An 11,546-nucleotide genomic window follows, 5' to 3' on the forward strand; every position below is an offset into this window, starting at 1 on the left:
ACAATGCATTAATAAGATTATTTTCATAAATTTGAGTGTTTGACTTTAAGGCGTATCATCATTCGTCTTGCAGAAGCAGTTTAATTTCTAGAAATTTATAATACATGAGAGAATCTATAGGGAATATTTTTAAATGTACAGTAAAAATATTGACTAAATTATAGAGATGCTTTTATTTGCTACACAAATATGTAGAAATAGGATGAAAATTGAAAAAAAAAAATCCACTAAATGTCTGAAAAAGAAGTAACAAACAGATTAATATCTCAGTAAAAAAACATCCGCCTTGCATGTGTACGTGGGAGGTGGGAAAACATTTGAGCTTCTGTTTTCAAAAAGGTGCAAGACTGCATAAAGGAATACGCAAGAATACTCTTTCTGTCTTTTTACAAGTATGTTTTGCTTTATCCTAGCATCCTTGTGATTTATGTGTGTGTACAAGTGTGTGGTTTATCTGAACCTATATCACTGTAGGCTACGTCAGCTTTTACATGTTCGAAAATTACACCTAAATTAAAAAGTCTCAGTATACCACAAACCTCTTCTGTCAGACTTTTGTACCTCAAATTTAATCTGTAAGAATTACAGGCCCTTTTAAAACCGAAAGTACACCTAATGCAACCAATAGGAACTTAACATGTCGCTAACGTTTCATATAGTGAACAGATACACGAATCACAACGGAGGGATGAACAGACACCCAGAGGCAGCTCTGGAAAATAAAATTCACTTGTCAACGGTGCCCAACACAGCCAGCATAAATGCCGAACGCAAGCTTGTCAGCAATACTGTAAGTCGTAGTCTTTATTTTCATTAGATATCTGGTATGACGTAATCAATTTATATTCTGCGAAATTTAATATGAGTACATTGTAATACCGTTAACCTTTTGAATAGCTATACCTAATTTGATGACAGACGTTTTGTTTTGGGTTTTTTTTTTGTGCGGCTTTCAATTGTTGTGTTTGCCTTGTTTATGCGATAAGTGATCTGTGCGTGTATTTTGAAAGATTTTGAGTTTCAGAAGATATCATTTTTTTAATTTTTTTAAAATAAAGTTTGCCCTTAAAAGATTAGTCGTTCGTGGTAAAGTTATTATTAATAGCTGTACCTTTCATTTTTTATATTTACTGTCGTGGTAGTGACTAGTCAACTAATATATATATAGTATATTAACAATATTATAACTATTATATATATATATATATATATATATATATATATATATATATATATATATATATACACACACACACACACACATATATATATATATATATATATATATATATATATATATATATATATATATATATATATATATATATAAAGCAACTGCATTTTTTTTATAAACAGGAACTGCCTGTTATGATTTCTATATTCAGACGTTTTGCTCGCTTCCTGAGTTGCAAGACTTCCTTTTGCAGAAGCAGGCTAAACTAATACCCAAGACTTTTTACATAGAGCACGTACGTACATTCACATATATGAGGTTGCAAATAATAGGAGCAACATTACAAAATAATGATATTGTTCTAAAATGTAGGCTTACTGTGTATCTTAAGGAACAGAATAATTATACATTGTTAGATACTGTTTTTTTGTTTACCCAATTAAACTGTTTTTTATCATGTTTGGTGTTCTGATTTGGACAGTTTTCTCTGTATAATATTAAGTCTAAATATATTTATCACCGATCACATTTAATTTGTTAAATGTTTCCATGCTTGCAAACGTTTTAGTTGAAACGTTTGCAGACATTTTAGTTTGAACATAACACATTTAGATGGAATCTATTGAAACTAGGAGGAATAAAAAGCTTATTGGAAAAAGGTACAATTTTTAAAAAATTGAATAATTCTAAACACAAATTTGAAATCAAGTGAGTATTTAAGTCAAGTGAGGTTAATTAGACTTTTACTTGGAAATTATAGATCACTTCATGGACTATCCAAAAATACCATGATATTATAATAAAGTTGAGCCCAATAGGGGTCCCAGAAGGCAATTTCAACCCAGGTTCAGTAGGTACAATTAAATAAATCAACTAGTGTAGGGGCTGGATGGAGAGGTTTAATTGGTGTAGTTAAACAAATTAAATCATGTTTGGAACAAAGAGCTGGGCTGGAGTGGACAACTTTGCCCCACCCCTAACATAAATGATGCTGTGCATTTTTCACACAATCACACACCAGCCTCCCCTTCACTAAGGACATTGTTTTTTTAGCAATGTGCTGTGCATTTATTCTGTGATGATTTTTTTTGTGTGTGTGTTCTTAGTTTCCATTGGGTATGGAACAGCACGGTGATGATGAACAGCCTGTGATATTCAGAGAACAGAACAGGAGAAGAAGGAGAAAGATGAAAGCGTTTGTATCATCTAACACCTTGGTTACAATGGATCAAATAGCGATTGAGTTTGTGTTGCCTACGTACAATAAGTTTAATAAAATACAAGAAGCCCTAATGCTTGATGTTGCTGGAAACTGCACCGTCGAACAAGTTAAAACCCAATTGTGGATGAAAGCAGTTGAAAGAAGTGTCTGCCCTGAGTTCTACCAAAAGTGTACCCCAGATCAGTGCATACTGCTTTACCAGAAGAAAGGGCAATGGTATGAAATATATGACAAACATCAGGTGTTTCAGACGCTGGACTGCATGCGCTATTGGAAAGCATTGAAAAAAGATTTAGGAAGAATTCAGTTGGTTCCCAGACCCCAACCGACTGAGGAATCGGAGCAATATCAGAGGTATCTGAATTATCTTATTGGTTATGATGTAACAGATGTCAGCAATGTTCATGATGATGAACTTGAATTCACTAGGCGTAAATTGCTGACACCTCGGTTAATCGAGTTAGCAAACCGGGATCCAAAGCTTTATTCCATGGATCCTTGGATATCTCCTAAGCCTCTTCCAGAATACATCCTCAATAAGATAAGCAATAATAATATTTTAGTTGTCATCCACCGAGGTAATGCTAGTCAAACTATAAAAGTATCAATCGATGACAAACCTGATCAGATTCTCCAGAACTTTTTCACCAAGATTGCTAAGAAAAAGCCTTTGCTTGGCATTTCTGAAGAAGACAGTGAATTAGACTTTGTTCTCAGAGTTTGCGGTAGAGATGAATATATTTTTGGGGACAACCCTGTTAAGAATTTCTACTGGGTGAGACAGTGTCTGAAAAATGCGGAGGAGATCCACCTTGTTTTGGAGTCTGCACCCGATCCAGACCAGGATGTTGTTCACAAGGAGGACTGGTCACTGGTTGATGATTGCACTGGAGTTGCAGGGTCTCATGAGCAGCTGACAATAGAAGAAAAGGACCATGAGAAAGTGTATACCATTTCTCTGTGGGATTGTAACAGAAAATTCAGAGTCAAGGTCCTTGGTATTGATATCCCCATGCTGCCCCGAAATTCAGAGCTCATTGTTTTTGTTGAAGCCAGTATTTTTCATGGACAACAGCTGCTGGCTCAGCAGAGAACCTCCTCCAAACCATTTACTGAAGAGGTCCTGTGGAACACATGGCTGGAGTTGGATATCAAGATAAAGGATCTGCCGAAAGGTGCCCGATTTAGCCTACAGGTTTACTGTGGAAAAACTCAAACTCAGAGCACTAAGGCTGGGTTTCAAGAAAGCGTTAACTTTGACTCCAAATGTAAGAACCGCTTGCTCTATTATGTTAACCTCCTACTGATAGACCATCGCTCACTGCTGCGGCAAGGGGAATACGTCCTCCACATGTGGAAGATGCCAGAGAAGAGCGAAGATCATAGCAGTGTCAATGCCGACAAGCTCACCTCGGCTACCAACCCTGATAAGGAAACATCCATGGCCATTACTGTGATGCTAGATAAATACTGCTACCCCATTGCTTTGCCAAAAGGTCGGGAATCAGTTGAGGTTGACAGTGAAAGGTCAAGACGAGAGATGCCTAATCACCTGCGCAAACAGTTTGAGAAAATTGTTGCCACTGATCCACTGCATCCTCTGACACCAGAAGACAAAGAGTTGCTGTGGCATTTCAAACAGGAATGCATGAAGTGTCCAAAAGCATATCCCAAGTTTCTCAGCTCAGTTAAATGGGGGAAACAAGAAGCGGTTTTAGCAACACATCAGCTGCTGGAGAAACATGATGCCTGGGATCGTAGCACACTAGACGTTGGGCTTGCAATGCAGCTGTTAGACTGCCACTTCTCAGATGAGAATGTGCGCACCGTGGCAGTGAGAAAGCTGGAGACTCTGGGAGATGATGATGTTCTGCGGTACCTGTTGCAGCTTGTACAGGTAGGGTACTGTTTAATCAGTTCACACTATTTGCATATAGCCCTTAAGTTTTTGATTATAAGCAAATAATCTCTACGGGATGAAACAACGAACTGTCAGTTACATTTAAATCCTCTCTTAACTATTTTGCATAATGTGTGTATGTAATGTGAATAGCTTTGTTTAGAATGTTTGTAGAGCTACTAAATAGGTGTGTGTATATATGTACACATATGTATATATGTATGTTTTACAGGCATTCAATTATTTCAGCTTTAGTGCCAGTGTAAAGAAAAACAAATAAAAACAAAAACAAAACTTCATTTTGTTTCTGATATTGGAAATTGCTTCTTTGTCAAACTGTTGACCAAAACTTTTATAATATAATTCCAGAATCTTATATAGTTTTTATTATCTTTTAAATTAATGTGTTTTCTATCCACTTGTTGTGTTTCCCACTAATTTATACAGGCTGTGAAGTTTGAGCCTTACCATGACAGTGCCCTGGCTCGTTTTCTGCTGAAACGTGCTCTAAGGGTAAGTACAGAAGCATAATATCATGAATATATTAGTGTACTTTGTTTTTGTAGTTTTTGAAAGCTGATGTACTGTTTCTTCCAGAGGAAAAGAATTGGCCATTTCTTGTTCTGGTTTCTAAGAAGTGAAATAGCCCAGTCCATGCATTACCAGCAGAGATATGCGGTGATCTTAGAGGCATACCTTCGAGGCTGTGGTGAAGCCATGCTACATGACTTCAAGAAGCAAGTTGAAATTACTGAAGCACTGCAGAAGGTCACCAAGGAAATAAAAACAATGTCTGCTGACAAATATGATGTTTCAGCACAAGGTATCTGCCCAGTGAAATATGTTTTATTGCAACCTCGTTCACACAACCAAAAGATGAAATAGAATCTTTGAAGACTTTAAACAAACCTTCATGTATTTATTTTCTGGTCTTTGAATGAATACTACATTCTGTAATATATTTGATGAGTAGGTACTTGTACTATTTTATCTACTTGGTGGGAAACATAATAGTACTCAGTTGTCTTCAATAATAAAACTGTAGGAATCATTGAATATTTTATTATTATTATTATTTGTGAAGGCTGTGTTAGTTTGAAAACATGCCTATTAACTCTCAAGGGGTGTGTATGTCACCTTTTTCAAGTCCAACCCGTTACCTCCAGTCACCTGTTTTCTATAAAGAACACATTTCCAATCTATAGTGCACATTGTTATTTATTATATAATTGCCTTTTTATTTCTTGTTGTCAGGTGTATGTGTTCCTTATTTCCAATATCAAGGATCATATATACTGTCTCCCTGGTTTGTGATGTCAGAAGGAGTGTAGTATTGATCTTGCATGCTCTCGGGCATGTGTAATGTAATAATATCCCCTATTCACGAAAAAAAATCGTTTTCTTGTCCACAGGATTTTGAGAAGAGGAGTAGATTTTTAAGTTATTTGTAGCAGAGTCTGAAATAACTAAATGAATAATACAAAAATAAATTAATAATTCAAAAAAGTTTATTGTTGGCATACTGTGAAGGTTGCTTGCTTTGCCAAATGGAGAATGAAAATGCTGTGTCAGACAGGATAAATTGAACAGTAAAGTTAGTTATTGTTAGATGAATCAGTGTAAAATATTGTTGTTAGGTTTTCAGCAATATCTTCGAATATACCCAAATAGATTATACAGTGGCACAAAAAGTATTACAGTAGCAGTATTTTCTATTGTGTAAAAACAAAGTTCCTCTTAAAATAATTACAGCAATTCCTTTATAAAAACATTTGCCCATTATTGAAGATGAGAAACAAAAAAAATCTAATTTGTACATGGTTTTAAAGAAACTTTTTTTTTTTTTTTTAGATAATGTAACTTAACAGGTGTAAAATATGTGGTAAATAAACATATTACTATCAACTGAATACTCTCTCAGGTTATTTTTAAGTTTCAGGGGTATATTAGTAATAGACAAGTTTAATATATTGAATAAAATAATAGTTGTGAAAGTTTAGATTTATCTAAAGGGGAAATATCTAAATATTTTTTGAGTCCCTATATATTTGCAGTCACTACCATATGATATGTAAAAAGGGAAATCAGTTTAGTCTTTATGGGTTATGCAGGGGGTGGGTAAATCATTATTTCCTACTCAACACTGCAGTCCTACAGTATATCACAAGGTTTTAATGTCCATTTCAGTTGTTTTCCAGCTCAGACAGAAACTTGAAAAACTTCAAACATCAGGGCTACCAAGAAGTTTCAAAGTCCCGTACGACCCTGGCCTCAGAGCAGGTTCACTTGTGGTAAATATAGCCCGATACTCTATATACAGAACAATATCGGTGGTATTAGTGTAACAATGAAAATGCTAAAACAGTGCCCTATCCTTACTGCAGATTGAGCAGTGTAAAGTGATGGCATCAAAGAAGAAACCGCTGTGGCTTGAGTTCAAACCTGCCGACCCCACAACCCTATCCAGTGACACTATTGGAATAATCTTTAAGGATGGAGATGACCTTCGTCAGGACATGCTCATTTTACAGGTAGTTTAAACTCTAAACATTAGAAATAAATTGAGAAATTAAATGTTAAAAACAAATGGAATCTGAAACACAATAATGTGCTGTGTCCCATTTATAATAACTTTATAACCATAAAATTTTTAATAGGGTGCATCTATCTTTATAGCAATTAAAAAAAAAAAAAAGTACCAGATAGCAACAAATATGATAACTGCAGTTATAGACTGATGCCAGTCAGAGCGCACGTTTCACCTAATGTATGCCAGTGGCCAAATATATGACGTCATCCATACCATACTGAGTTTTTGCCTTGCTTTATTCTCAACATCGGTTGACGTCATAGCAAAGTCAATTCAAAACAGTGACATCAGTCGTCACTTGGCTAAATAAATGTTGGTCATGAATAGAAAAAAAATTTAGTTGTTATATTAAAAATGAAGTAGTATATACAAGAGTTCTAGGACTGCAAGCTTCTTGTGTATAGGTTATATTGACTCATGCAGTGCATAAACAGACCTCGGTATTCAGCCATGGTCCGTTCACTTCTACTGCCGATATTCCCCTCACTGGTTGTAATTGCAAAAGTCCAAAACCATCAGTTATCTTCATCACAGTTGTTGTCTGTTTAGTTTGTTTATAATGATAGTGGAGCCATAAGTGCATTTTGTAAGTTGCATGTAGTAGATAACTTTATTTTAATGAAAACGTGAACATGTGATATTTGGCGTGTGTTATTAGATTCTTCTCATTATGGAATCAATCTGGGAGACAGAATCGTTGGATCTATCGTTGTTACCATATGGCTGCATTTCTACTGGAAACAAGATAGGTGAGTCTTTTATACCTGAATTGTGAATATGTTTGTATGAATGCTGGTTTGAGGGGTAACTTACAATGTGTATTATAACCACTAACGTGTGTCTCCTCAGGGATGATTGAAATAGTGAAAGATGCCACCACCATAGCTAACATCCAGCAGAGCACCGTTGGCAACACTGGAGCTTTTAAAGATGAAGTATTAAACCAGTGGCTTGGAGATAAATGCTTAATGGAAGACAAGGTAGTAATTTACTGTAAGATTGTAAAAGTGTGTGTAACCTTCTCCAGATACAATAGTACTCATACTGAGACCTCAAACATGTTTATAGAGTGTGTGTGTGTGTGTGTGTGTGTGTGTGTGTGTGTGTGTGTGTGTGTGTGTGTGTGTGCGTTTTGGGTATAGGAGCATTGCATTTCGTGTTGTTTTTCTAAAACTATGTTAGGCTTTTCTGCTTTTCAGACAGGGACCAGTTTGCTCCTGAAATTTAGACCCACAGTGAGGCTTAGTCAGCATAGGTCCTAGATTAAAGACATTGCCTCACAATGCTGAGGCAAGCAAAATCATACATACACAGGCTGAATCACTGTTTATGTTATATCGATTCAGTTCTGTTTAAATATTACTGTCCCATGTCACACACTATCAAATACCCTCACTATGCCTGACCATTTAAGCAGTAATAACTTCCACTTTGGGATGTACCAACATCTGGTAATGAAGTCTCAAGCAGGTTAGAAAGGAGTTATCCAGCCATTGACATACAGTTGGTTATTTAACTTACATTTTGAACCTCACTGACAATATTTATTTTTGGATAACTGCATCGTCTCTAGACATAGCTATACTTAGCGTGAACTTAAAAGCTTTTTATTCTAAAGTATAAAGCAATCTCCACATCCCTATTCAACACTGTACTGTAATCTTCAGTTTCAGCAGGCTGTGGAGAGGTTTGTGTATTCTTGTGCTGGTTATTGTGTTGCCACATATGTGTTGGGGATAGGAGACAGGCATAACGACAACATTATGATCACAGAATCAGGTAAGTGAAACTCGTTTCAGCTAATCTTCTATGTCACAATACTATTGTGCACAAAATTTTCATGGATTGATTACCTATACATGTACCTTACCAGCCACAGCTAAAAAAATAGCATTTTACACCACTGCTGAATCACCCTGGATTGCATCAAACACCTATCCCAGGATTAGCCCTAAAAATAAATGGTCGATGCATCCATGTGGATTCCCTGGTGTACTGTAAACACTAGAAATCACAGCTGCAGTTATCCCATCAGGGTACATGGCATGTACATTTTGTCATGATGAAACTGCAACATTTAATGCTTGTATTAGGATCTGTCACCTTATTTTACAATATTCCTTTTTTTAGGTAATCTGTTTCACATAGATTTTGGACACATCCTTGGAAATTACAAAAGTTTCCTTGGGATTAGCAAGGAAAGAGTGCCATTTGTTTTAACTCCAGATTTTCTGTATGTTATGGGAACTTTTGGAAAGAAAACAAGCCCTCAATTCCAAAAATTCCAGGTATGATCGGAGTAATAAAGATCTGATGTAACTTTTTGTTTCTTCATTTGTTAAGATTTTCAAACGCTGTGGAGCAAGTGTTGTCATGTTCTTTTTTATTTTATCATTTTACAATAATACTCATTAAAGTACATTTAAACCTATTTTTAGTAGGTAACACTAAAAATAAGGGAACAATTTGTTTATTTGAAAAATATGTATTTGCAGGGCTGTCATTTGTATAGAAATCTGGTATTATAATGATATAAAATGCTATTGTTTGTTCTGTAAATATACTATGTTGCCTTTTTTTCTCAGGATGTCTGCATCAAAGCATACTTGGCTCTGCGGCACCATACCAACCTTCTGATTATCTTGTTCTCCATGATGCTGATGACAGGAATGCCACAGCTAACCAGTAAAGAGGATATTGAGTATATCCGGGAGGCCCTTACCGTGGGGAAGACTGAGGAAGATGCAGAGAAGCATTTTCTTGACCAGATTGAAATTTGCAGGGATAAAGGCTGGACTGTTCAGTTCAACTGGTTTTTGCACCTTGTCCTTGGAATCAAGCAAGGGGTAGAAAAGCGTTCAGCGTAACTCTTTCTGTCCCATCCAAATGAGTGAGGTTTATTCTTCTAGCTCTGTTGAAGCTTAACAGATACTGGTTTTCAGATTAAAAAAAAAAAAAAAATATATATATATATATATAATATATATATATATATATATATATATATATATATATATATATATATATATATATATTATATACGCTGCATGTATTTTCATCCCTGACCAGCTTCAATAACCAGGTAGTTCAGAATGTAGTGCTAGATTATCATCAATTAACCATACTCTTACATAAATATAGATATCACAGAAATTGACATTTAAATATATTTCATAGTGCCAGCATACTTTTTCATTCTTCAGCATTTTTATGAAACATAAGATGACATATTTTTTTTTATATTTTTAGCATATATTTCATGTTTTACATTGTACTTTAATGCTTATTTTTTGTAAATGGATTTTTAAAGCATGCAGAAAGAAATACAGATTTTTTACTGCCTCAGTTTTTGATTTAATTAACAGCTAAGTTTATTTGTGCTTCTTCAAACTCAATTTCAAAATCAAGCAGTTAAAAGGCAAAAAACAAGATCAGTTTTCACCTTTTTGCTCCTGATTTTTCTACTTGTTCAGCCTGAGTGTTCACAAACATTTATCTCTTATAGTCTGATTTTGTTATTCAGATAAACCGTAGGAGAAGCAAACAGACTTCCTTGTACTTATGCAAAGACTGTGCAGTCAGATTTGTTCAGCATCTTAAGGTGATCTGAGATGCAAAACAAAATCATTGACCAGGAACCTGCATTTTAGTTCATGACTCAGCTTGTAGGTCAGAATGCACAATGAAGTTTGAGTTATTCACCATTTGGAATCATTGATTTGTGAAAACGGAGGTCAGCCAAATTTAAAATTCTACATGCTTCAATAAATACCAAGTGTTCTACTGTATGTAGTTCACTCTTAGCCCTTCTAATGTTAAACACAAGTAGAATTAAATTCTAAACTGAAATGCAATTAACTTTTAAAGAGAAATATAAACAAGTTGACATTTTATCGTAGCAGAATTGCATGTATTTCCTTCAACATACACCATAAATACACTTGAACAAATAGTGATGCAATTCTACTGTATTCTGTCCAATATACTATATAGTGACTACATTTACATTAAGTTGCCTTTCAGATACTGGATTCTGTAACAATTTATCTGGGATATACAATGCCCCTGTTTCTTTGAATTGAATGCATTGAATATAGCCCAGAACTCAGCCATATGACATGCATTTCCTACTACCTCTAAGTCTTTCTTTTATTCCTGCATTCATTGTGAGTTAAAGTCAGAACAGCTACACTAACATGAACTTCATAAAAAATGTGTCTGGTAAAAGATGTACAATTCTTAACTTAAAATCAATTAATTTTCAATTATTTTCAAAGTAGTGTAAATGGCCAGACAATTCATTCCCAGTGTTAGAAAGAAGTCAGTCATCTAAAAAGGGGGCGGAGAGTCGATGCACTAAATCATCGACCCGGAAGGGAAACGACGTGGCAGCCGCGGACTGGAGGAGTGGTTGCATTAGTTAACCAAGGGGTCATGATTGACGGTACAAAAGGGGGCATAGCAAAGTGATTTTTTTCTTTGTCTGGTTAAAGCTGAACCGGAAGGATAGCGTGTATTGTAAATCACAAGTGTTTTGTTTGTTTTTGTCATGTCTAGACTAGTTGAAACGGATTCAGTACTACTGACATGCCACCCCGCAAATGACATTTAAAACACAATTTGGGCAAGAGCAGTAAAACACATTATTAAACAACCAGAC

At 35.3% G+C, this 11,546-nt stretch overlaps 1 protein-coding gene across 1 annotated transcript; it reads left to right on the plus strand.

Annotated features, from left to right (window-relative positions):
- The first annotated feature begins 658 nt into the window (after nucleotides 1-658).
- pik3cg (phosphatidylinositol-4,5-bisphosphate 3-kinase, catalytic subunit gamma) lies at nucleotides 659-11,292 on the plus strand. The gene is made up of 11 exons (XM_041257626.1): nucleotides 659-790; nucleotides 2,281-4,293; nucleotides 4,744-4,809; nucleotides 4,894-5,119; nucleotides 6,484-6,587; nucleotides 6,681-6,827; nucleotides 7,545-7,635; nucleotides 7,736-7,866; nucleotides 8,554-8,665; nucleotides 9,017-9,174; nucleotides 9,472-11,292. Exons 1-11 carry the CDS (start codon nucleotides 689-691, stop codon nucleotides 9,751-9,753), a joined length of 3,432 nt encoding a protein of 1,143 aa, XP_041113560.1. The 5' UTR covers nucleotides 659-688; the 3' UTR covers nucleotides 9,754-11,292.
- The last annotated feature ends 254 nt before the right edge of the window (nucleotides 11,293-11,546 follow it).

The sequence above is a fragment of the Polyodon spathula genome, chromosome 8 (genome assembly GCF_017654505.1).
Source record: "Polyodon spathula isolate WHYD16114869_AA chromosome 8, ASM1765450v1, whole genome shotgun sequence".
Classification (NCBI taxonomy): domain Eukaryota; kingdom Metazoa; phylum Chordata; class Actinopteri; order Acipenseriformes; family Polyodontidae; genus Polyodon; species Polyodon spathula.